This window comes from Acomys russatus, chromosome 16 (genome assembly GCF_903995435.1).
Source record: "Acomys russatus chromosome 16, mAcoRus1.1, whole genome shotgun sequence".
Taxonomy (NCBI): domain Eukaryota; kingdom Metazoa; phylum Chordata; class Mammalia; order Rodentia; family Muridae; genus Acomys; species Acomys russatus.
This window is the reverse complement of record NC_067152.1, coordinates 5,509,335-5,535,353: the sequence shown is the minus strand read 5'-3', so window position 1 is coordinate 5,535,353 and position 26,019 is coordinate 5,509,335. Positions and strand designations below refer to the sequence as shown.

The 26,019-nt window shown below is 49.3% G+C and overlaps 2 protein-coding genes across 4 annotated transcripts; one reads left to right on the top strand and one right to left on the bottom strand.

Moving 5' to 3' along the window:
- Positions 1-21: 21 nt before the first annotated feature.
- Tnfaip1 (TNF alpha induced protein 1) lies at positions 22-10,900 on the top strand. The gene is made up of 7 exons (XM_051158068.1): positions 22-183; positions 5,580-5,899; positions 6,461-6,630; positions 7,011-7,100; positions 7,177-7,229; positions 7,958-8,153; positions 10,320-10,900. Exons 2-7 carry the CDS (start codon positions 5,695-5,697, stop codon positions 10,554-10,556), a joined length of 951 nt encoding a protein of 316 aa, XP_051014025.1. The 5' UTR covers positions 22-183; positions 5,580-5,694; the 3' UTR covers positions 10,557-10,900.
- Positions 8,883-26,000, bottom strand: Poldip2 (DNA polymerase delta interacting protein 2). Of its 3 annotated transcripts, none has more exons than XM_051158063.1 (12): positions 25,783-26,000; positions 24,313-24,394; positions 21,213-21,310; positions 19,309-19,405; positions 19,072-19,147; positions 18,757-18,864; positions 18,514-18,650; positions 17,588-17,614; positions 17,078-17,203; positions 14,890-14,969; positions 14,146-14,256; positions 8,883-8,900 (listed from the first exon to the last, which is right to left on the bottom strand). In XM_051158063.1, coding segments are annotated over exons 1-12 (1,104 nt in total). In that variant the 5' UTR covers positions 25,944-26,000; the 3' UTR covers positions 8,883-8,899. The 3 variants fall into 3 exon arrangements, with proteins under 3 accessions (XP_051014020.1, XP_051014018.1, XP_051014017.1); XM_051158061.1 differs by lacking the exon at positions 8,883-8,900 and adding an exon at positions 13,291-13,631 and having other exon boundaries at positions 25,783-25,999; XM_051158060.1 differs by lacking the exon at positions 8,883-8,900 and having other exon boundaries at positions 13,948-14,256; positions 25,783-25,999.
- Between the last annotated feature and the right edge of the window lie 19 nt (positions 26,001-26,019).

Genomic DNA, 26,019 nt, shown 5'->3' with positions numbered 1-26,019 from the left:
GGCTCACGCGCTGTGCATGCCGGGTCTTGTAGTCTGTTTCCCTAGCCGCAGGGTTTGGCTGCAGCGGCAGAGTCGGCGGGCGCAGGATGTGAGCTCACAGCTGAGATTGCAGGCGGTAGCAGGCCAGAGGCGGCACGGAGTCGGCTTGCCACTCGGCTGAGACGAGAAACGCCACCGCGGACGGTGAGAGCCAGACGTGCGGGTGCACAGGGGAAGGACAGGCTCTGCCGCCGAGTCCTAGGCAAAAGGCACGGGACAAGGCGCGGGGATGGAGTTCAGGTCTCCTGGGGATGGGAGGCGCCACGGATTTCAGTATCTCAGAAGAGGAGGGGTGTGGCGGGAGAGCAGCCTGCGCTGCCATGAGAGAAATGGGATGTTTATCCGTTTTCACTAGGGACCCTTTGGGTGAAGTCTAAGCGTCGCTCCCACGATTTCTGACGTTTCTAGCCCAAATCAGCCTTCGCACCCTCTCGCCGTCCCTCGTGTCCTTATCTTTAGGACCCAAGTCTTTACCCTACTGCGATCTTTGTTCTGCTTGGCTTCCCATTAGGTTTCCTTAGAGACACGTGTAAATTCCCCGCCCCAGGATTACCTACTATCTACTGGCGAAGTCCAGAGGGAAGAGCACTGAGGCTATCAGTGCTCAGAAACGTCTTTCTAGGGCGTCACCTGCCACCGGACTCTGGGAACTCATTGGCCTGGGCGGAATCTGGACTGACGTCATCTAGGACTCAAAGTGACTGCTTTGTGGGAAAAGAATAGATTAGCTCCGGATTTGACTTCCTGAGTTGGCAAGCCTAGTCAGTGAATTTCTTTGATTTGGCAGAGGGTGTATATGTGCCTCTTTGATTCCGGGGAAATAGGGATTAGACATAAAATATGTGAGGAACTTGCGAAAACATGTTAAGGGGTTGATTTTTTTTTTCCTTTGAGGTAAGGCAATTGCTCACTATTCTAGCATTCTAGTGTTACTTACTGTCAGTCTCCTGGGCCTCATTTCATCCATATTCCAGAAGCCACCAAAAGGATGTGCTACTAAACACAGCACCACCCCAGCCTTTCCCTGACAGACACACCCCCATCACCACCCCACCACTATTCCAGGGACATACCTAAATCTTTAAAGGGACAGCTTTAATCTCACAAGCTGATACCGAGTGAATGCTTAAACGTGTGCCATTCTTGTTTGAAAACCATCGTTCCGGGTTTCACCTGTAAGACATAATGGGTAACTTAAGGAAACCACTGAGTGTTCTGGGATTTAAAGAGGTCGGCTCCACTGTGGGGGTTTTTTGTTTCTGTCCCCAGCAAAGCTTCTGTGGGCCAAGCCTTCATCATCTCTTGCCTAGACCTTTTCCTCTACCCAGCAACAAGTTGTTCCTGGGAACTATAAATGAATCAGACCACACCCTCCCCCCCACATGTGCTGCTTCCTCTCTCTGCCTTTCCATCAGACCACCTTCCCCCTTCTTCCTTAATACCAGCCATCACGTCACTATTTCTTCCAAAAACTTGTTCCTTTTTTTTTTTTTTTTTTAGCCATTTAAGTGTGTGGTGGGTTTGCCTGCATGTGAGTCTGTGCACTCACATGTGCCTGGTGCACACAGACCAGAAGAAGGTCTCAGATCCCCTAGAACCAGAGTCCTTGAACATAGGTCCTCTGAAAGAGCAGCCAGCCAGTGCTTCTAACTGCCGAGCCATCTCTCCAGCTGCATAAACTTGTTTCATTTTGTAAAAAATTCTGTGTGTGCCTGAGTGTATATACATGCGTCATGTGTATGTATCCACAGTAAAAAAAACCAGAAGAGGGTGTCAGGTCCCCTGAAACAGGAGACCTATTGATGTGGGTGCTGGGAACTGAACCTGCGTCTTCTGCGAGAGGAGTATGTGTTCTTCGTCACTGGGCATCTCTTCAGCCTCTAGAAGTTGTTTCAACAGCAGCTCGCTCTTGCTGTCTAGAGCATACTTTTCAGATCTTAGCTGAAATGTTGTCTTCTCTGGGTCTCAAGCCTCCACCTGGTAATTCTCAGGTCATTCTTGTATTCTCAGGCACATCGGTGGTCACCTGTGTAACCGCCAGCTTCTTCCTTTGTTTATAGTCTGTCTTGTAGTCTGTGTTTTTGTCTTTGTTTGAGACAGGGTCTCTTTACCCAATGGGGAAAGCCCACGTGCTGGGATTTAAAGGCATATGCCGCCGTGCCCAGCGAGCCGGTCTTCTTTCACTCGAACATAAGCTCCATGAGGTCAGGATTCTTCTGTATTCTTTCCTAGTCCCGGGGCCTGACACACAGCTGGAGCGTAAGAGATGCGAACTTTATTTATTTGTGTATTTACTGGTTCCTGTTGGGCTGAGGGTGTGAGCTTGCCTAGCACGCGTGGAACCCTGGGTTTGATTTCACGTCAATTAGGCTCGTGTCTGAAACCCCAGCACTCAGGAGATGGGAGCAGCAGGCTTAGAAATTCAGTCAGTGTCTTTGCTCAAAGTAAGTTGGAGGCCAGACTAAGGTACAAGAGACCCTGTCTGTCTCAACAACAAATCAAGTTCTGTGAACATCGTGATGCTCTTTGAAGTCCTTGAAGCAAGGACGGTCTCTTTATACGTTCCTGCTGCTTAATGTCACAGGTTCCAAACGGTTTCATTGTCAAGTGAATTAAGTGAGATGAATTATATCCCCAACGTCTATAAAAGTCACTGCCACAAACTAAGCGTGCAGCGACTTTAGCTATGATACTTTTTCTTTGGTGAATAGATCTTAGTGAATTTTTATTTATTTAAAAAATTTTAAAGATATATTTAAAAATTTTTATGTGTATGGGTATTTTTCTTTTTTTTTTTTTTTTTTTTTTTTTTTGGTTTGGTTTGGAGTGTTTTTTTTTTTTCAAGACAGGGTTTCTCTGTGTAGCCTTGACTGTCCTGGACTTGCTTTGTAGACCAGGCTGGCCTTGAACTCACAGAGCCTCATAAGTGCTGGGATTTCAGGTGTGCGCCATCATGCCCAGCTGCATATGGGTGTTTTGCCTGCATGTTATTTGTATACCACATGGGTGGTGCCCACAAAAGCCATAATATGGCGTCAGATCCCCTAGAACTGGTGTTAAAAACGGCTATGAGCTGCTATGTGGGCTTGAGAATTGAACCCAGGTCCTCTGGAAGAGCAGCTAGTGTTCATAACAGCTGAGCCATTTCTTCGTGTTGTTAGTGGTAGGTTTTTTCCAAGACAGGGTCTCTCTGTGTAGCCTTGACTGTCCTGGACTCACTTTGTAGACCAGGCTGGCCTTGAACTCACAGCGATCCACCTGCCTCTGCCTCCCAAGTGCTGGGATTAAAGGGGTGGGCCACCACGTCTGGTGCTGAGCCATTTCTTTAGTGACTTTTTTTCTTTTTCTTTTCTTTTCTCTTTTTGGTTTTTTCGAAAGAAGGTATCTCTGTGTAACTTTTTATGACTACTGTATTCTTCTTGTTTTTAAAAGACAGAGATCCTGCTGTTTGGCCCAGTTTGGCTTCTGTCTCGTTCTGTCATCCAGACAGGGTGTGGACTTAAAGTCTTCTTGAGGGCTTGCTAGTATCACAGGTGTTCATCACCTAATGGTACCTAGCAACAGTTGAGGTTTGTTAGTTTTTCAGGCAGGGTCACTTGTGCCCCAGGCTGGCCCCAGACGCTCTAGGTAGCTGAGGAATTCCTGGTCTTTCTGCCTCCGCTGGCCTCTGCTTGGATTACAGGCCTGAGCTGTTTTGTTTGGTTTTATACACTGCTAGTAATCAACCCCAGAGCCTCGTGCACGCTAGACAAGCATTCTACCAATTAAGCCACAACTTCTTTCTTTTTTACCCTGGGGTCTCTGCAGTCCAGATCGTTTCAGCCTGAATATAATCCAAATGCTGAACTATAGGCGTGAGCCACCACCCTTGGTCTGGTTAATGGTAGTTTGGATAAGCCAAAACATTACAGCCAGGTGTGGTGGCACACACATTTAGTCTTGGCCCCATGAAAGCAGAAGCAGGTGGATCTCTGTGAGTTTGAAGTCAGCCTGGTCTACATATTGAATTCTGTAACAACCAGGGCTACGTAACAGAGAGACCAGAGAGAGAGAGAGAGACGAGGGGGGGAGGGAGGGAGAAAGAACACCAAGCTGGGTGTCGTGGCGCACGCCTTCAATCCCAGCACTCGGGAGGCAGAGGCAAGCGAATCGCTATGAGTTCAAGGCCAGCCTGGTCTACAAAGTAAGTCCAGGACAGTCAGGTCTACACAAAGAAACCTTGTGTCAAAAAATCAAAACAAACAAAACCACCGCCACCACCATCATAATACAAGTGTCCCTCCATGTCTATGTGTCGCTGACTCCAGGCTTTTTGCAAATACCAAAGTCTGAAGATGCTCACGTCCAACTTTTCCTTTACTCATGTCTCAGGTCTCTGGACTGTTTGTGTTTTACTTTCCACATTCCTTAGTCATTTTTAGGGTTGTCATCTTGTCTCTTCTCCCCATTCTTGGAGGGAAGGAAGAGAAGAGAGATAGGGCTCTCAGGAAAAAGCAGCAGAACAGCCATCCCATGTTCTGCCTTGGAAAATGGTGACAATTACAGGAACTTGGGGCAAGGCTGGTGCCAAGAACGGGGAAGGTCAGGAAACCCTGTGGGAGCACAGGTAACCCCTTGCCAAGAACCCTGGCCGCTGCCTCCATAGCTGGCCTGTCCTTGCTCTCTTAGAGCCACACTCACTTTCCTTCCTGGATCCACACTTCCTTTGGCTGCTGTTAACCTGAGTCCTGGAGCAGGCTACTCCTGAGACAGGACGTGCATCCTGTCCCCTTGACTCCTGGGAAACTCCTAGGCTGGCTAGATTCCCAGTCGGTTAGTCTAGAAGTCTGAAATCCTGAGAATTTTGAGGTCAGTCTGGTAGATCCCAGGGCAATCTGTTCATCTGGTTCCCAGCTAGAGCTACGAGTTTTCCTTGTTACCTGAAGCCGAGCTGAGCCTGGGGAGCTGGTGAGATGACCAGGGAGAACCATGCTGCCAGACCTGGCTCCTGCTACTGTGAGAACAGCGTGGGGGCCTTCTTCCTGTTGCCCAGTGCCCTACTTTGCCCTACTTTCTATTGTCATGATAAAATACTGTGGCCAAAAGCAACTTGGGAGGAAAGAGTTTATTTGGCTTACACACCCCAGGTCATAGTTGAGGGACACAGGGGAAAGGACCAGGCAACAGAAACCTGAGCCTAGGCACTGAAGCTGAGGACACAGGAATGCTGCTTACTGGCTTGCCCAGGACCACCTTCCCAGGGATGGCACCCCCCCCCCCCCGCAATCATCAATCAGGAAAATGTCCCCACAAACTTGTGCCCCGACTCCAGGCCAGTGTGATGGAAGGGCAGTTTCTCAATCAAGTTTATCTTCCCAGATGACTTTAGCTTGTATCAAGTTGACAAAAACCTAACCCGTACACCCAGGAACTTAGTGTCTGTGTGGGAGTGCATGGGCTTATCCAGGAAGTAAACTGCGTCAGAGTCCTACTGCTGTCCCCTCCTCCCTCGTGGCCTCTACTCTACAGACTTCAACGTTCTCTTTACCTTTCCCTTACAGCGCTGAAGAGTATGAGGCCCTGGCCTCTGCGGGCCACTCATTTGTGACCACTTCCACCACGGCAGAGCCTTCCAAGCCTACCTCCTGCCGTGTGGTGATCTACCTGCAGCGGGAGATGTCAGGGGACACCTGTCTGTGCCCAGCCTCAGGGGCCAAGCCCAAGATCGGCGGCTTCAAGGGAGGTGGGCTGGGCAACAAGTACGTGCAGCTCAACGTGGGCGGCTCCCTGTACTACACTACGGTGCGGGCCCTCACCCGCCATGACACCATGCTCAAGGCCATGTTCAGTGGGCGCATGGAGGTGCTGACTGACAAAGAAGGTGAGGCATTCCACCCAGGCATGCTGGGCAGGTGAGAGGAGGAAGCGAGCATCCTGAGATGACTTCAGGGCTTGAGCCCAATAAATCTACAGTCTGTACCTTTCCTCTTCATACAATCTTACTAGAGATTCAGAACCTTGAAATTGTACATAGAAAGCTGTATGTTTATGTATCATCCAGAGGAAAAAGTCTACACTTAAAAACCATTGAGACTGGGTGTGGCAGAACACATCTGTATCACAGTAGAGCGTGCATGCTGGGCAAAGGGAAGCAGGACTGGTTGTCTCTGTGTTACCGGGGTGGCCTGAGCACCCTCAAGCGTAGACAGCCCAGCCCTCCACAGAGCCCTGAAGTGCTGTGCTTTCTCAGGTGCTCAGCAGTTCCTGGACTCAGGACAGGGAGGAGCGGCACAGATCCGAGGCCTAGAGGCCTCTGGGCCACTCCTAGCCCGGGCTCTGGACTCTGCTGCGCTCATGTAGTCCCTTTCCTTGCATCCTGGTGCCTGCCCTGGACACAGCTGGAGGCAAACTGTTACCCTGTGGGATCCCTCTAAATCCCTAGGCTGGATCCTCATAGACCGATGTGGAAAGCACTTTGGCACCATCCTGAATTATCTCCGAGATGACACCATCACCCTCCCTCAAAACCGGCAGGAAATCCAGGAATTGATGGCTGAAGCAAAATATTACCTCATTCAAGGACTGGTGAACATGTGCCAGACCGCCCTGCAGGTATGAGGCAGCTGGGTGGCTTGACGAGGTCGGGAGCCGTCCTCTGGGGACGTGAGGCTTGGCTCTTGGAAAGCTGGGCTGGAATGAGGTTGACGAGCCCACACCCATCCAGAACAGTGGGGAGCTGCCCAGCGCTGACGCTTGGCAGCACAAGCATGCTGTGCATTGAGTTCATTTGCCTAGATGCCTAAGCTTCGGATTTCTGGCAGTGGAGATGTGCTTACTGGCTGGGAGTATCTATTAGCAAGAATGTCTTGATCCATCTGGTACCTCCTTACAAGGCAGAGGGTGGCTGTGGCAGCAGGCCTGGGGATGTGCCTGGCTCAGTTTGGCTCGCACAATAATCCTAAAGGCAGCTCTCTGCTCTGTGTGTCACCCAGGACAAGAAAGACTCCTACCAGCCTGTGTGCAACGTCCCCATCATCACATCCCTGAGGGAGGAGGACAGGCTCATCGAATCTTCCACAAAGGTACTGGGCACTGTGAGGGCCTCGGCCTGGGGACACCAGGCTCCTGGCCTGGCCCTTACTCTTCCTTCCCTCGCAGCCTGTGGTGAAGCTGCTTTACAACAGGAGCAATAACAAGTACTCCTACACCAGGTATGGCAGGCATCTTTGCCGGGATGAAGGGTGGGGCGGGCGTGGGGCGGGGCAGCAGCAACCCAAGGGCTAAACAGCCAACTCAGGCACTGGGCGGCAGGCCCAAGGCAGTTCACAGGCCCCTGACGCACACGGCGTGGGGCTGGGTTTTAAAACTACCTTTGCTAAGGGCGACGGACAGGGGTAGCAGGGAAGCCGGGGAAGAGGCATACTTGCTACGCAACCTGTAAAACGTGAAGCACGCCATGAGGAGCATGCCAGCGGTTTCCATCCCTGCTGTCTTAGTGCGTGAAGAAGGGTGCTGGGAAGACGTGAGCCGAGGCCGCTGCAGCCTGTGTTTCTCACTGTGCTCTCGTAACGGCCATGGTCAGGTAGACCCAGGTGGCTGCAAGCTTGGTTCTAGACTTCCCTGGTCCTCTATGGACACTGCAGCACGGTGCCTAAGATGGGGCACTGTCTGCTGAGGTAGCATTAGGGGACCCTTTCTTCCAGGCTTGAGGGGGGGGGGTCACTTCTTTCCCTTGGTGCTCTCTGCTGTCACTGAGAGCCAGCTCCACCCCTTTCCCTCAAGGCCCCCAGTCCCACAGGGTGCTCTCTGCCTCCCTGCCCTTCTACCTTGTCTTCATTTCAGCACTCTAGGGCCAGGGAGTGGGGAGCCCGGCACGCCCCAGCAGCGCCCCTTGTACCGGGACCTCACTCCAGGCCTGCTGGCCCTTGTGGTTTTTCAGCAACTCTGATGACCACCTGCTGAAAAACATTGAACTGTTTGACAAGCTGTCACTGCGCTTCAACGGCCGTGTGCTCTTCATCAAGGATGTCATTGGCGACGAGATCTGCTGCTGGTCTTTCTATGGCCAGGGTCGGAAGCTGGCAGAGGTGTGCTGCACCTCCATCGTGTATGCCACAGAGAAGAAGCAGACCAAGGTATGTGTGGGCTCTCCTCTGCCGGGGACAGTACGCAGACTCCAAGGTGGAGAACTGGTGCTGCCCCAGTGCACCCTCCCACAGCTCAGGGCCACATGTACTCCTAAACATGATCTGATGGTGCCAGAAAGGACAAAGCCAGAACAGGGGGGCTGGAGGAGGGCCAGAAACTGTTGCCAGCGGCTGAGAAAGAAACCTACTGACCAGCAAGGAACTTTCTGGCACTGTGGAAAGACCAGGTTGCAGTTCTGGTCCCAGCACTTCTCATTTGTCTGACTTTGGGGAGCCATTTCAACCACCTTGGCCTCAGTTTCTGTGCTTGCAGACATGAGAGTGAGAGTCTGAGCTTAGCTAGCACATGGCAAGGTACAACTCGGAAGCAGCAGTAAGGTGGGGCCCTTGCCGCCAGGTGAGCATGGTGTTCTGAGCCCACGGTGACATCACAGTGCCAGGTGAACACAAAGCACCTTTTATTTTTTTCCTTTTGAAACAGGCTCTCTAACGCTCAGGCTGGGGCTTGTTACATAAGCTAGGTTGGCCACAAACACACAGCATCCCTCCTGCCTCAGCCTGCTAGTACTAGGGTTACAGGCATAGTCCACTATAATCAGCCTTGTGGATTACTTGCTGGGGGGCAATTTGTATAAACGCAGATCCTCCCTTTCTGCGGATGCCAGCAGGTGTCCTCCCTAGGGAATATATTTGGAGACAGCAGGGTTTTATTGGGTGGAATGCCAGGCAGATTATCTGGAAAATGAAGGGAAGCAAAGGGCTCAAGAATTAAGACACAAGAACCTTAGCCCCAGACTGCACACTGCCTCAGTGGTCTGCTGAGGGTTGTCCCAAGGGCAGCTTATGGCAGTGGGTGTAGGGGCAGGGGAGGGAGGAGACAGGGAGCCAAGGGGCTGGAACAGTGGAGTTAGGATTCAGGGCCTGTCCTCTTCCTAGGTGTTCTCTTCCTTCTTCTGTGTGCTCCCCTAACCCCCTCACACCCCAACTGTAAGACAGGCCCAGCTGGAGCCATTCTCTCCAAAGAGGTGAAGGCACAGCAGCTCAGTGTGACAAATTTGCTACAATTCTGGGGTCCTGATACTTTTCTCTTTCCTCTATACTGATCCTGAGGGGAAGGGGGGGCTTCCAGGTCAGAGAAGCAATGAAACTGCTTATCAGAGCTGCTGCTGTATTATTACATTTATTTGTGTGGGTGAAAGTCAGGACAGCTTGAAGAATTCTCTCCTTTTGGGATCCATCATGTGAGTCCTGGGACCAAATTCAGGTCGTCGGGCTTGGGGGCAAGCACCTTCACCAGCTGAGCCATCCTCCCTGCGCCCCCTACCCCTTTTAGAGACAGGATTTCACTAGGTGGGCTAGCTTAAACTCTCCATCCTGGCAACCTCAGCCTCCCAGGTAGCAGGGATTACAGACGGGCACTGCCCAGCCTGGCTAGGCAACTGCTTTTTGTTATGTATTTGTTTTTTTACTGTGCCGAGCCATTCACTGGGCTAGAGAATGTGTATCTTGGGAGCTGGAGAGATGGCTCAGAGGTTAAGAGCACTGTCTGTTCTTCCAGAGGTCCTGAGTTCAATTCCCAGCAACCACATGGTGGCTCACAACCATCTATAATGAGATCTGGTACCCTCTTCTCACATACAGGTGTACATGCAGACAGAGCACTGCATACATAATAAATAAATAAATCTTTTTTTTTAATGTATGTCTTTCTTAATATGTTGATAACCCTCAAGCTGTTAGCTCAGCTTGGTGGATGTACCTGGAATCACAGTGCTCAGAAGGCTGAGGTAGGAGGATTCTGAGTCTGGGGTAGTTTGGGATTATAGAAGGAGACCTTGGCTCAAAAAAACAAAAACAAAAACAAAGAAGATAGCTATTGACATCACTTTACATACATAGAAACTACAGCCCAGAAAGCTCAGGCCCAATCCCTGACACCTAGACCAAGGAGCTGTTTGTACCTGAACATGCCCATGCATATTAGTCTTCAGTTGTGAGGTGCTGTGGGATGCAGGGGTGTTCATCTGTACTGTCTTGTTGCTTCCTGCTTCCCAGGCAAGCAAACACCTGACTTCTAAGTTAGGGGGCTTTATGGATGAGGTCAAGAGCCCTGACATGATGTCCCCTCACTCCATCTTGTCCCCTGCTCTCCAGGTGGAATTCCCAGAGGCCCGTATCTACGAGGAGACACTCAACGTCCTACTCTACGAGACTCCTCGAGTCCCTGACAATTCCTTGCTGGAGGCCACAAGCCGGAGCCGGAGCCAGGCTTCCCCCAGTGAAGATGAGGATGCTTTGGAGCTTCGGGATCGTGTCCGCCGCATTCATGTCAAACGCTATAGCACTTACGATGACCGGCAGCTCGGCCACCAGTCCTCTCATCGTGACTAGTGAGACCCTTGAAGTCAGGACACAAGAAGCCCTGTGCGCCGCCCTGTGGAACACACCCCATTGGCCATCCTATGCTGCTTCTGCTAGCTGGGAGCTTCTCTAGTATGTGGAGGTGACACGCCCTGCTTGGGAGGTCAGGGAGCTTGGCAGAGGAAAGGCCATATTATCTTGCCTGGGCCTCCTCCCCCATCACCTCTGCTCTAGGGTGGGCGCACTGACTCCCCAGGCCCGTGGCTGAGAGCCTCCCTTCTGCTGAAGAGCTCCTTTAGTTCCTCAGCTGAAGCCCACAGGAACAACTTTGTTCTCTGAGAAAGGAGGCTTCTGGTGCTCTGAGGGCCCAATTTTGAACACCTTTTCCTAAGGTGTTTTTGTTGGTTTATAAATCTAGATGTTAGCATGGTGACCGTGCCTATAATCCCAGCTCTGGAGAGGCTGAGGCGGATAACAAGTTCTAGACTAACCTGGACAGCTTAGCAAGACCTTGTCTCAATATAAAATCTTAAAGAGGGCTAGTGGCATAGCTCAATGGTAGAATACTTACCTAGCATGAGTGAGGCCCTGGGTTCAATCCCCAGTACTGCCACACAGAGGCAAAGTATCTAGGAAATGACTAGCTCCTAGTCTGATGAGGGAGAGCCTAGGAATAAGTATTTGTTAACTCATGCAGGATGCGCGAGTACGCGCGCACAAACACACACACACACACACACACACACACTCTTTCTCTCGATCTCACTCTCTCGTTCACTCCACCCTTTTCAATGCCCTAAAACCCATCTTTAAAGCACTGTGTACATCTGTCACTAAGGAAAGTCTATTCTGCCTGACCCAAAGCGTTTTCTGACACTAATCTCCTCCTGCAGAATCCAAGGGAAGGGGTAAAGAAGCAGTTAATAGCCAGGTGTGCTGCCATAGTCAGTAATGCAAGCACTCGAATGCTGGGGCAGGAGGTTCACAAGTTTGAGAACAGCCTGTGCTACATAGTTAAAAGTTCTGGGTCAACCTGGGCTACATAGAGACTTAAACTGAGTAGCTTTGGCTTTGTCAGCCTGACTGGCCAGCCCAAAGAATACCCAGAGGGGAAGGATGCCCAAGTTGAAACCCTGTGGGGAAGATGGCTCACCCCCACACTGTAGGGTCCCATCACTGGCTCAGACTTAACCAGGTGTTCGGTTTGAGCCTCATACTTGAGTATGTTCAGCTCTAAGACATGCTGTCCCCACACACCATAAAGCCAAAAGCCGTGATGCAGGCCAGAACCACAAGCTGCAGCAGAAGGCTATGGAGCCATCAGCCAAAGACTGCAAACTCTAAGAGCACCATAATGCCAGCAGTGCCCACAGATGTGGCCCAGCCACTGACATCACAGCTCTGTTTATGTTCTGGCTCTGGGTGGTGGCTCTGCCTAGTGATGAGTCTCCAAATACATAGCAACCAAGGCAACTTAAGCCTTTTGAAAGACCTTTATTTCCTTTGGGTCACTTGACCATGGAGGTAGCAAGGTCTAGACTGGGTGTGAGTTCTGGGCTTTGGTTTCCCTCCCCTTCTGCCAGGCTTGGCCCTCTTATCTGGATTCTTTCCAGAGGAATGTTGTCACTGGAGGGAGCTGTTTGCAAGCCTGACAGAGTGTGTGGCTATCAACAGTACTCAGGAAGGAACACAGGTTTACCCATTGACTGCCAAATGGATGCACACAGCTCACCTCTCGGTGCCTATGGGCAGATGTCAGGTCTGGGGTTGGGCTCTCACAAGGACATGACATGATGTGACAGGGCAGGGGAAATAGGAAATGCGACAGCAATCAGACTTTCTTTGTTAATCACAGTCTTGAATGTATAAGCGGCTCTGAGGTGCTTGGGTGATCAGCAGCTACTAGTTCTTCCAGATCTCACAGGAACTGAGATGACAATCTTTTTTGTTGGGGGTCAAATTTAGGCTTTGGCTTTGAGTTTTTCCCACAGACTTTGGAACGTTGCAGTCCGAGGCCACAGTCTATTTTCTCAGCTGTCCCCAAGAAGCCCTTTAATATTCAGATTTCCAGCTCCCTGCTGTGTGTTCCCACTTTGTTCCTGGACCTCCACATCCCCTTTAGCCTCTACTTGGTGCTTTGACTTCCATGCCCTCTGCTGTTCAGTGATGTCTAGTGACTGGGCCCAAGAAAGCACAGTAGCAGGAGTCCACGGTTGGACATCCATCTTCTTTGACTGAAAACATCTCCTTGGCCTAAGGAAAACACTAGCACTGAAAAGAGCTGAGCTTCTTTGCTTGGACTTTGTGAGATTTCCCAGTCCTATCCTAAAGTAGCTCTTGGCAGGATGGGTTGTTTGATCATAGGCAGCCCAGGGGAGTAAACACAAAGCATGGATGAAGGTCAGACTGGGAGCTGCTAACAAACAGCAGCCGTGGGCTCTGTTGAGCTGGGGTTGTGTGTGACATGTCTGCCTGAAGGGACGCACAGGTTCTGCCCTTCACTGCATACCTGCAGTCCTTGGTTGCTTACCCTGAGTGATAGAAGTGAACACTAACCTCTAATAAAATTGTGTTACACTCAATGGTGCTGAGCCATCTTTCCAGTGAGTAAGTAGAGCCTGGCCAGCTCACAGCTGTGGGCTCAGTTCTTTTATTTCTGTTTACTCCATGACCTTGTGTTCTAGTTAGGTCAGGGAACTCGGTCCTCTGTTGTCCTACAAAACCGCACTCCCCCTGGTGGAAGATTAAGAACAATACTCACAAGGACTGGAACTGAGATTTAATAATGCAAGAATGAAATGACCTCTAACAGTGACTATAGTGGTGAAGGAATCCTAAGAACTGGGGCAAAATGCAGCCCAATTCTCTTGACTCCGTTGATCTGAAAGAAGCTCAGAAAGCGGCTTGGCTTGGTCATTGTCCATAACGTAAGCTGCTTCTTGGCTGGGTTCCTGCACTCGTGGTCTGGATGCCTGACAGACTTTTGCTCAATGCTCAGAAACCCACAGCTCCAGGAGCCTGACTGGTTTTGCCTCACTCTTCTCCAGGCTTAGGGAACCTGGAGCTGCTGGGAGCCGATCAGTGTTCAGTCAGGCCACTCCAGCTCTGCATGGGCCTCCTCTGCATGCACAGAGGGTAGAGAGGAGACTGGACACAGTCCAGCAGTGTCAGCCAGCGCCCCTGGAGATGCCCAGCCTCTGAGAAAGACACACCATAGCAGAGCCAGAAGCTCCCTAGAAGAAACTTTGCATGGAAAGCAACCAACAGTTCCCACAGGGCCAGCAAGGGAACCTGAGACCCTGGGGACAAAAATGGCCATGGTGGCCAAGTAAGCACTGATTTATTGACCACAATTCACATTTCAGAAAACCTGTGACAACTGAACACAGTTCCCTGACAGCTTTGCTGGAACATGGTGTAGGCAGAGGCCAAACCTTGGAAGAGTCTTATGTGGGTCTTTCAAGAAAAGTTATAATACCCCTCCAAAAATAAGAATCCCACAATTAAGAGACCCATTGTGGCCCAAATTAGGGAGAGGTTTAGAGTTCTGCAGCAATTATGGGTTAAGAGCTATTCTGAGGGACCCAACCTGGGCACTCAAGGACCTCAGCTGGCCTACCAGTGAAGGCCTGAGGGTGGTGTCTTCTCGTCTTTATTGCTTTCCAAGGAGAAGGGTGGGATCCGGACATCAAAGTGGGAGCCATCAGGTCTCTCAAAACGAAATGTGCCCCTAAGGATTGGAGAAGCTGCTTTAGAGGGAATATGGTTTGAACTGAAAGCCCACTTGATCTGTGTGTCCCAATGTCCTCTCTGATCAGAGCCACAGCTGGACGAAGAAGGCTGGGATTGTCACCTGCCTAGCTCATTACAGGCTAACCAGAAATTCAAAAGCCCCACGTAGCCACACACAAAAGCACAGCTATTCAAATTCTGCCAGGTGGAAATGTACTACATAAGCAGCCCACCTATACTCACGATTCAGGGGAAACCCAACTACACTAGCAATTCAGTACAGTCCCAAGTCTTGGGACCTATATCCTTAACCCACAAATCGTAAGGAACTTGGTCATAAAAGCCAAACAGTCCTACACAGCAATTAATAGGACCCATCTGTGTTCATCTCAGGACTGTTGCTGAACTCACCACAAGTTCAGCTTGCCCAGGATTCTCACTTTGTTACTGTTGGCATGAGCCAAAATAGGGTCTCACTATGTAGTCCAGGTTAGCCTAGAACTCACAGACCCGCCTCAGACTTCCAACTGCTAGGATTACAAGTATACAACTAGACACCCAGCTCCAGCACTCACTTTTCTAACTGGCAGCTGTCCGTGGAGCTCAACAACACGCTCCAGCATACACTCACCACATGTGCCCACTGGAGGCTTGCAGGGAGACATGGCTGCTATACTGGAATGCAGGCTGTTCCTTGGATAACACTGGTTCCTAAAAGAATTCAGACACAATGGATCAGGCCAAGCCCCAGAAATGTCCCCTGTTCCTGGGGCTGCCGTGCACTGCCTCCTGCCATCCAAGCAACCCTGACAGCAGACACATCCACAACGACCATCTTCCAGTACTTCCTCCCCCATCATAGGCAATGGCTTGAGCCTTCTGTCCTGTCTCTAGGAAAAACAAACTGGGGGCACCAAGGGAAGGGTGCTGGGCAGACTTTCTCTGGAAATATCTTTTCCCACACTCACTCACATGAACAAGGGCAGACACAACTGTGGGCCCTCTACCTGCTGATTTTATTCTCTTGGTGACCATGAGGTACTATGTACGATCCCCACTTTAGCAGTAAGGACTCTGGGTTACATAATGTGCCCAAGAGGAGTACAGTAGCGCACACCTTTGGTCCTAGCACTAGGAAGGCAGAGGCAGGTGGAACTTTCTGAGTTTGAGGCTAGCCTGGTCTACACAGCAAGTTCTACGACAGCCAGGGCTAGACAAAGAAACCCTGTCTTGAAAAACAAACAGCGAGGCATAGTGGCGCTCACCTTTAATCCCAGCACTCGGGAGGCAGAGGCAGGTGGATCACTGTGAGTTCGAGGCCAGTCTGGTCTAAAAAGCAAGTCCAGGACAGCCAAGGCTACACAGGGAAACCCTGTCTCAAAAAAACAAAACAAAAAAAAGAAAAACAAAAAAAAAAATTGTTCAGTTACAATGTATACAGCTGGAATTTGAAGGCAAGCCCTATGTAGGAGTCTTTGTTTTTTCAAAGACAACACATAGCCCAACTGGGCCTCAAACTCACAGTAACCCTATCTCAGTTTCCAGGGTACTGCATTACAGGAGCGTGCTACACACCCAGCCCAAGCCCCGTTTACTTTTTGCCCTACTTTCCCAAGTCTCTTCTAACAATGGTGCTGGATGACACTAGTACGTCGTGTGATTTTCTCAAGACACAAGGTAGGATAGGCAGGGAGCATAAAGTTCAAATTCTTCAAGGACCAGTAGATGTATGAATGAAAAAAGGGACATGACACAGGTGGTACATGTTCCAAAATAACAGGGCTTTTGCTTGTTATTTGGGGGAGGTGTTTAATGTGTGTGTACGTAAGTCAGAAGAGAACTTGAGGGAGTCAATGTTCACCATGTGAGTTCCAGAGATCAAACTCAGGTTAGCAGGCTTGGCCCAAGCACCTTTAACCTACTGAGCCACATTTTTTTAAAGATCTATTTATTTATTATGTATACAGTGTTCTTGCCTGCATGTACACATACAGGCCAGAAGAGGGCACCAGATCTCATTATAGATGGTTGTGAGCCACCATGTGGTTGCTGGGAATTGAATGTAGGACGTTTGGAAGAGCAGCCAGCACTCTTAACCTCTAAGCCATCTCTCCAGCCCCCTACTGAGTCATCTTATCAGCCCATATTTTTGGCCTTATTGCCCCCCCAGGAGGGTCTCATGTAACTCAGGCTGATTTCAAATGTTCTAAGTAACCCAATATGGCTTTAAATTCTAATCTTTCTGATTCTATTTCCCACAAATTCAAGGTTTTAAAAGACATGCCATGCCATCTGGGTATGAGGTAGCTAGAGTGTTTGCCTAACGTGCACAAAGCCCTTAGTTTGATCCCAAGTGTTGGAGTGGAGTGTGGAGACTAATGAGACATGGTACTCAACATAAGTACCTGAGCTTTGGGACTGGAAAGAAAGCTCAGCAGTTAAGAACACTTGCTGCTCTTGCAGAGGACCAGGTTTTCAGAGGTATGTGTTTCAAGACAGGGCTTTATATATCCGAGGCAGTGGAGGATGACCCTAAACTTCCCTAGTACTAAGATTATAGAACAACAACAATAAAAAAAACCATGCTCAGTTAATGTAGTGTTGGGGTCAAACTTGTGACGTAACGAGTCCCTTATTAATTAGCTTCTAGGTCTGACTCTTCACCTGTGAAACAGGTTACGAACAATCTGCCCCACAGGGCTGTTGTAAGGCAACCCCGTGTGTTCACACAAGGAACACACTCCGTCTATAACAGAGAATATACCCGAAGTTCCCCGGCCGGCTAGCAGGACTAGGCTGTGGGGCCCAATGATGCTCACCCTGCCCACTACTCCTCGGCCTCGCACTGTTTCCAAGGTGCCTGAGAGACTGAATATCCTCCAGTGCCGCTCCCGGAGCTGCACCACATCACTGTCCAAGTTCTCCAAGCGTATACAGTAGCGCCACTGTGAAGGAAAGAGTTATGTTTGAGAAAGAATAACCCACACGATGTGGTGGCACAGCCTTTAATCTCAGCGTTCAGGGAGGCAGAGGAAGGCGGACTAGCGTAAATTCAAGGCCAGCCTGGTCTACAAGGCTACACAGTGAAAGTCTGTCTGGAAAAAAAAAAAAATCAAAAGATGAAAATAAATAACTAAATAAGAGAAAGAATAAGACAAAGAATAACCCTTGGGCCAGTCCATCCAGAATTTCAAAGAGTAAAAAGCAACAGAGGCTAAAATCTACATCTTACAGTGTGAATGGCTGCATCTACCCTGGCCAAAGAGGCAAACGCTGTGCCTCCACCACCCCCAGGCCCTTTCTGAGCTCCTGCTGAGGGAGATACTCACCCAATAGACGTGGGAGTTCTGGGCCTCCTGGAGGGGAAAAGGTTTGAGGATGAGACTAAGTCTGTTCCAATCAACACATCTCAAATGAAGTATTCCTGGAAGGTGGCAGAGACTGATCAACTGTGACCGTCTGGGAGCCCATGATGAATGAGACAACTATGACTGCAGCCTCCCTGAGTCCTTCCTGTTCTGCCCTCTACAATCCTGTCAAAACCAACAGAGCTGGATGCTAACAGAAGTCCACGACAGGCCCCCGGGCCCTGCTGTCCTCACAGCCCTCTTACTGCCATGCTCTGGTGGTTGCTGAGATCCCCTACGACTGAGTCCTAGCAGGCTGGAAGTCTTCCATTTATACTTGTATCTGCAGGCCTGGCTTAAAGTGAGGCAAGACACAGACCAGAAAATATTCAGCTACTAAATATAAAGTGTGACAATCAGTCCACACTGATTTAGGCAAATAAATATACATTTTTTTAAAAATTTATTTATGACCTTATGTATATGAGTACTGTCTTAATGCACGCGAAAGGAAGGCATCAGATTCTATTACAGATGGTTGTGAACCATCATGTGTTGCTAGGAATTCATGATCTATGGAAGAGCAAACAGTGTTCTTAACCACTGAGCCATCTGTCTAGCCCAAGTATGTATCTTTCACAGGAAAGATTCTCTCTCTCTCAGAAGGGAGATGGAGGAGCTGACATGGAGGACTACTTCCTGGTCTGTAGGTCCTGCTCCCAGCCGTGGTGCTGGCCATTATCAACCCCACCCTGGACATGAGCACTTGAAAGCAGACCCACGGGGCCAGGGCTTAGGGCTGGATACACTCCCACCTCTGTCCCAACAGTGGTATCTCAGTAACGTCAGGGATACCACACAGAATCTGGGGTCTAGTCTTGTAGGAAAGAGCCCAGGCTAGTACACACCCTCATGCCCATGTAGAAAGGGATGACTGTGACACGGATGTTCTCAGTTGTTTCCCGGTGGACGTCAGAGAGCTCTAGCCAGGGGTGATTCTTCTCCTGCCAGGCCCGTAACGTTTCTCGTGCAACAAAAGGGGGTGCTAGAAGAGACGACAAGTTAGTCCAGACCAGAGTCCTGGGCATAGCCCCCACTCTCCCCAAGTACTTGTGATACCCTGAAGAAGGGGGCTCCCCTCCTGAGACTACCTTTTGTCTGGTCATAGAGAAGGAATCTTTCAAAGAGCTCGTGCTGGATGGGAACCTGATCCGTGGAGGTGTAGGGAAGGATGTCCTCATGGCTGACGTAGTCCAAGCCTGGCACAGAGACACAGAGCCGATGAGACTCACAGAGCAGAGGACGAGACTGAGAGGAAACACCTTCTGGCTGTGCCCGAGGTAGGCGACCCTGGCACCACAGTTCAGTACCATGGTCCCTCCCAGCAGATGACGGGATATCAGATTCCACTCGAGGGACACACCAGAGCCCCACTCCTCGGGTACCATTTAGATGCTAACCCTCACCTGGGATGGCGTAGAGGGCCCGGCTGTCATCATGGTTAGCCAAGAAGGTCACAGCTTCTGTCTGAGATCTCTGAGACTAAAGTAAAAGGCGATTCACAGGTTTCCTGTCCACTGCCCAGTCCTGAGGCCTTGAGGCCCAGAGCTGAGCTGAGCTCTTTCTGACCCTTTTTTGACCCTAAAAGGGGGAAAACCTTTCCCATGGGGAGGACCCCAGGCCCAGGCACTTTGCTTACTTACTATATGTGGGCAGTCACGGGCATCGATCAGCACCTGATAGTAAGTATGAGTTTTGCCTTTCACCTCCTTAGAGCCATGGCCAGCAGGGTTCTCTGCTCTGTGGAGTGAGAAGCAGCCCAGATCACCTCGAGGAAGTAGAAGCTGCGCCTGACTCTGCTAACTACCTCCTCCTCTCCTATATGGGATGGTTCATGAGGGGTTGTGCCACAGGTTGGCACCTGCTCAACACCACCTCCAACCAGCCTCTCCTCAGTCAGGGCAAACAATCGATCCTGCAGGGCCCATGCAGTTACCACTCTCTGGGCACCTCCTAGAAGAGGTCCATGACCAAAGAGTCCAACTGCTCCCTAAGTCCCCAAGGCCACAAAGACCATGTGCTTCTTTCACCCCAGGGTTGTCTGTGATTATTCACTGAAGCCCCTTTCTTTAATGATGATGTGAGATTAACAGAAAGATTCCAACTGGACACCAATAAACCAAAAGAGAAGCAGGCCTGGAAAGAGGGCTTAGTGGCTGGGAGCACCCAGGTTTGGTTTCTAGCACCCACATGGCAGCTCACACTGACTGTAGCTCTAGTTGCAAGGACACCTGTACCGCCAGGAGCAGTGCATGAATGTGGTACGCAGACCTGCAAGCAGGTACAACACTGCTGTACACTATATAAAAATAAACTTTGCAGAAAGACAAGAGGGGACCAAGAATAACCTGCTGTGCTAGCTCATGCCCTTCTCCTCACTGAGCTGACAGAGACAGAGACAAGCAGATCTCTATACGTTCAGGACAACCAAAGCTGCAAAGTAAATAAATAATAAAGCAAAACACAAAACCAGGGGCTGCAGAGATGGCTCAGACAGAAGTTAAGAGCACTGTCTGTTCTTTCAAAGGCCTTGAGTTCAATTCCCAGCAGCCACATGGTAGCTCACAATCATCTATAATGAGATCTGGTGCCCTCTTCTGGCATATAGGCACACACCCAGGCAGAATACTGTACAAATAGTAAATAAAAAAATCTCTTAAAAAAGCAAAACCAATAATAAGAACAAACAGTACAGGAGGAGGGGCAGAAAATGGCTGCTCTCACAGAGGACCCAGGTAAGGTTCCCAGCACTCACGTGGTGGCTCATAACCACCACGTAACTCCAGTTCAAGAGGCTCCAATGGCCTCTTCTGGCTTCCCTGAGCACTGTGCACACACGTATGTGCAGGCAAAACATCCACACACACAAAAAGAAATAAATATTTTTTAAGTAAAAAAGGAAATAAAGAAGAAAGAAAGAAAATAAATGAAGACAACTGTTCCCTAGAATGTCCTCTGGGGCACGGATTATAAAAAGGAAGAGTAATAGGAGTGCGTTCTGGGCAGGCCTAAAGAAACTGTATATACTAAATATTAAGCTCTTTTGTCTCCATAGCATGAGTGCCAGAGAAATACTCTGGGGTTATTTCTTTTGTTTGTTTTTTTGAACCTGGGTCTCTGTACTTAGGTCTGGCTGTCTTGCAGCTAACTATATAGACCAGGTTGGCCTTGAACCCACAGAAATCCTTCTGCCTCTGCCTCCCAAGTACTGAGATTAAAAGTGTGCACACTACCACACCAGGTTTTGGATTTTTTTTTTCTTTTTCTTTTTCTTTTTCCATTCCTCCACCCCCAAGACAGGGTTTTTCTGTGTAGCCTTGGCTGTCCTGAACTCACTTTGTAGACCAGGCTGGCCTCGAACTTTCAGAGATCTACCTGCCTCTGCATTTATGAGTGCTGGGATTATAGGCGTGCACTACCACACCCAGCTGCTTTTGGATTATTTCTAAAACCCAAGACGACGCTGTTTTCACCCGAGACCCCAAATGCATGTCTACCACAAGTTAGGCCACCTGAGGACACCATGAGACATGACAGGGAAACTTACTTTTCTGGAGCTGCAGAAGCCACATCCCGGTCATACAGTCTAGCCTGCCAGGGAAACAGGACAACCCCTCGGTAGCCAAAAACACTGTGAAGGAACAGCTAGGAGGAAAGAGAGACCTCGGTGAGCCTGCTGGCTAGCAAATCCATCCAGGTGGGGCCTGACTGTGACGCAGGGTGGAGGCCACTGCAGCAGTCGTGCCAGCTTTCCCCTCAAACTCTACTTAACCCAGACAACTGCGGTATTCTCACACCTCATCACTGGGCTGACCCTATTCATCCTCCAGATGAACTTTGGCCTCTAGGGAGCCTGCCCTCTTCTTAGTCCAGTATAGAGCCACTAATTATATTTCTTGGTCCTTTTTAAAAGATTTACTTTCCCTTTAGTTATGTGTATGTATGTGTATGTAGGTATGTGCGTGTGAGTGCAGGGACCCACGGAAGTCAGAGGCACTGGATTCCCTGGAGTTGGAGCTATAGACAGTCATGAGCCACATGATGGGAACCAAACTCAGGTCCTCTGGAAAAACAGTAAGTGCTCTTAACTACAAGGCTATCTCTCCAGCCCCCAGTGACCATATTTTTGCCATTATCTTGGAGCTGTAAACTCCAGGACAGAAGAACACTAATGCACAACACCTGGTAAATCTACAAATACAAACAAACAAACAAACAGCTTCCTTTACTTACAGTGGGTCTAAATCTACTCCAGGGGACTAAGAACAAAGCTGATACAGAAAAAGAGCCTCACACCCATGGCTTATGACCATTATCAATTTGATCATGGGATACAGGCCTGAGCCACCACGCCCAGCAACCTGATTTATTTTAATAGCTGAATAGCTATTATGCACGAGCGTTTTCATGTTTGATATTTGGAGACGTCAACACCAGAACTTAGAATTAAGTAGTAAGGCAGTTATTTACATATTGTTTTAAAAGATTTGTATCCAACACTTATTTTGAACAGTCATTTTCAAAACACTAAAACTGCAATGAAAAAAAAAATACGATTTAAGAGTGCTTGCAGGGCTGGAGAGATGGCTCAGCAGTTAAGAGCACTGACTGATCTTCCAGAGGTCCTGAGTTCAATTCCCAGCAACCACATGGTGGCTCACAACCATCTGTAATAGAATCTGATTCCCTCTTCTGGTGTGCATGAAAACAGAGCACTCACATACATAAATAAATAAATCTTTTTAAAAATTAAAAAAAAAAAAAGATTGCTTGCAAACACGAGTTTCCTAACTACTGTGTAAGTGGTGGGTCAGAAGTATTGGAATGTTTTGCCAGCCTCTTTCCAGGTCACAGCGTGGACAGTCAGCGCTCACTCTTCTGACCTGTGTGGCAACCCTTTCCTTCTGCCGGAAGGTCCTTTAACACCTCTTGGTGCGGCTATGCTGGCAGGAATTACTTTTCTTTTTGAGTACTTTCCTCGGTTGCATTATGATATGCTTTGGTATTCTTTCTATCTTCCCTTTTGGGCTGTCTTTGCATGTGTACTCTTGTAATTACTAAAATGTTAGCCTTTGTTTCTTTAACTGCTGTTGTTCTGTTCCCTCTTTCCTCAGATGCAAATTACACATACCTTATGGGTATGTACGATGTGCCTGTGTGTGTATACGTGCACCACACGTGTGCCTGATGCCGACAGAGGTTAGAGAACGGCACTGGATCCTTTGGAACTGTAGTTGCAGGTAGGTTGTGAGCCACTGTGTGGGTGCTGAAAATCAAACCCAGGTCCTCTGCAAGAGCAACAACAAGTGCTCTTAACTACTGAACCCTCCTCGTTTTAATTTAAGGTTGCTGACATTTTTCTTCAATATGTAATCTGGAAATTTCACTTTACATGTTTCTAATGTTAGAAATTGTATATTTTTCATCTATGAATATTTTATTTGGGTGCTGGAGGTGTGCCTCAGAGCCCAACATCTGCTATAAGCGAGACTCTGGGTTCTCTCTGAAATAGCTGATTTGTATTCTTTTTTTTTTTTTTTTCTTTTTTCTTTTTCTTTTTTTTTCAAGATTTATTTATTTATTATTATGTATACACTGCTCTGCCTGCATGTATATCTGCAGGCCAGAAGAAGGCATTAGATCCCATTATAGATGGTTGTGAGCCACTATGTGGTTGCTGGGAATTGAACTCAGGACCTCCAGAGAGTGCTTAACCTCTGAGCCATCTCTCCAGCCCTGATTTGGATTCTTAACAAGAATCTTTTAAAATTAATATTATTATGGAGAAGTGCAGATGGGTACATGACATCATGTACCGAGGTCAAAGGGTGACTCTGTGGAACCAGTTCTCCCCTCCAACTTTACTTCTAGGCTTCCTCAGCAAGTACCTTTGCCAGGTAAACCATCTCACTGGCCTCTCACTGTGGCCTCTGTTTCTGGAGTGCTGGGATTAGATGCTTTATACACCCATCTCCAGAAATCTCATCTTTAAAAACTGTGTGATTCTAGTGCACACATGGTTATGCACATGCACTCACACATAAGCATACACACTGAATAAATGTAAAATACCTTTTGGGCCAGCTAGGTGGTTTAACTGGGTGAAGACACTTGCTACCAAGCCTGATGAACGGAGTTTGATCCCTGAGACCCACATGGTGGGAGAGAGAACGGCTCTCTACAAGTTGTCCTTTGAGCTCTGAGCATGGGCGCATGCACACATGCACACATGCACACACACCTACTCTAAATAAAGAAATGTACAAAAATATTGTTTTTACATTTGTGATTCTGAGAGAGCATGGCTGCATACACCTGCAACTCAAGTATTCCATAAATTTTGGAAATAAGATTGCAAGTTCAAGGTCAGCCTGGGTTATGGAATGAGTTCAAGGCTAAACTAAGTTACAGAGAAGACTGTGCCTCAGTACAGCCCCACAGTGTATGGCCTTGGTCTGCCACCAAACACGAAGATGGGACTGAACCTTGGGGGTCGCTCGGCAGCATAGCATCTGTCACCAGGCCTGGTGGGGAAGGGGATGAAAAACAAAACCAACCACTGAGTTTCAGCATTAGGACCAAATCTAGCTCCATTCAGAAATCGAACATCCTATAAAAGCTTAGAGCTGACCCAGCACAACACCTACCTGCCCAGTCTCATATTTTCCATTTTGTTTTGGCACCTCGAACACACCAACGGTCTCCAGCACTTTGCCCTCTGCGCGGTTTCTGATTGGGGAAGGAAAGAAGAAACCAAGTAAAACACTGAGAAGGTAGCAGTCCTCCTCCAACATGAAAAAAACCAACCAAGAAACCCTTGCACTACTGAGGGGCCAGCACTGAGGTGCCAGGGCAGTGACAGCAGAGGACAAAGATGATGTTTTTCCTCTGTTAGGAAAGAAAGCTCCAGCCATGGGCCTCTACTTAGTGAAGACATGCCCAGCCTTCCAGCAAGCATTAGCTCTAACGACTCCAAACCTACGTTCTCCTGTCTTTACTCAGCAGCTCCAAGGTCATGCCTACGTATGCTTAGATGCATCTTCACCCACCTCCCGGACTCACTGCATGTTACTGTCCTTCCAACTTTGCATTTCTGTTACTGGTGTCCGTGCCTTGAGTCCATGAAAGACTGTTTGTTCCCCGAGAGAAAGGCTTAGTAAGACCTGTTCAAAAAGCACTGGTTCTAAGGCAAGCGGTTCTCCTGCCCCTTTGCAGGGTACTCAATAAACCCGTCATCCGCTGCTATGAAGCTGACGCTGAGTGGTCACAAGTTCCGGGCCGACCTGGCAGCAAGGCCTGACTCTCCCAATTCTACACATCCGTCTAAGCTGTAAACTGCGACAGTCTTTACCCTGACCCCAGGACCTAAGAAAAGCACACTGTATAGTACTGCAGACTGCCCACACAGTGTCTTCTTTTTCAGATTTAAGTCTTAAATAGCAAAAAGCTCCCTTAGCCACTATCAGCACAGGTCCACCAATTATCCTTTTACATAGGAATAACTTTTCTACAGACTGTCACTGTCAGCGCACTATGATTTTATTTTGGAAATGTTAATCTCATACCCAACTTTTCAATCCTGTCTGGTCCCTAAAAGGCTTTGTTTACACCATCCCCCAAGCCTCAAACCCTCTTCCCCAAGTCACGTAGGGTAAAACCAGTCTCACCAAGGGCACCCAGAAACCTAGACCGCCAGAAAGGTAGACATTTAAATCGACTTGTTTCCCGCGTAGTAATAGCACCCTTTTGAGGGCTGTTAACCCAAAAGAGGCTGGGGATCAAAGTCAAAATCTGTAACTGTATTTAAATGGCCCCGGCCCAATATAGGGGGCTGGGGACCCCAGCCAGGGAAGGCAGGAGTCTCTGAAGAAGCGTTGCTTCTCCCTCAGAGCTGCCCTGCACTGCCAGGGCCCCTGGGCCATGCTCCCTTCTCTGTCCCTGGAGCATGTCCCAAGCTGCGCGTGTCGGCTCCCTGCTCGGGATCGGTCCTCAGGTGGCACTCCGGAATCCCACACACAGTCAAACCCTACAGCCTCCTTAGCGGCTAGGAACATAGGAACATGCTCCCTCGATTCTGGGCCCGGCTCCCCGGCCCCCTCCTCCACTCGGTCCCTCACCGGGACGACAGATGCCTTCGTGTCGTCACTGTGGCCACCGGCGGAAGGGTCCCTGCTCCACCGACCGCACAGAGCGGCCTCGACCCTCGGGCCGTGGCCAGCGACCGAGACCACCAGCGGTTGCTCACGGCCAGGGCCCGTCGGGCCACACAGCCAGCCATGTCCCGCCCGAGCGCCCGCTCGGCTGCTGACACAGGGCCCGACCCGCGGCGGGGCGGCGTCCCGCCCCGGCCCCAC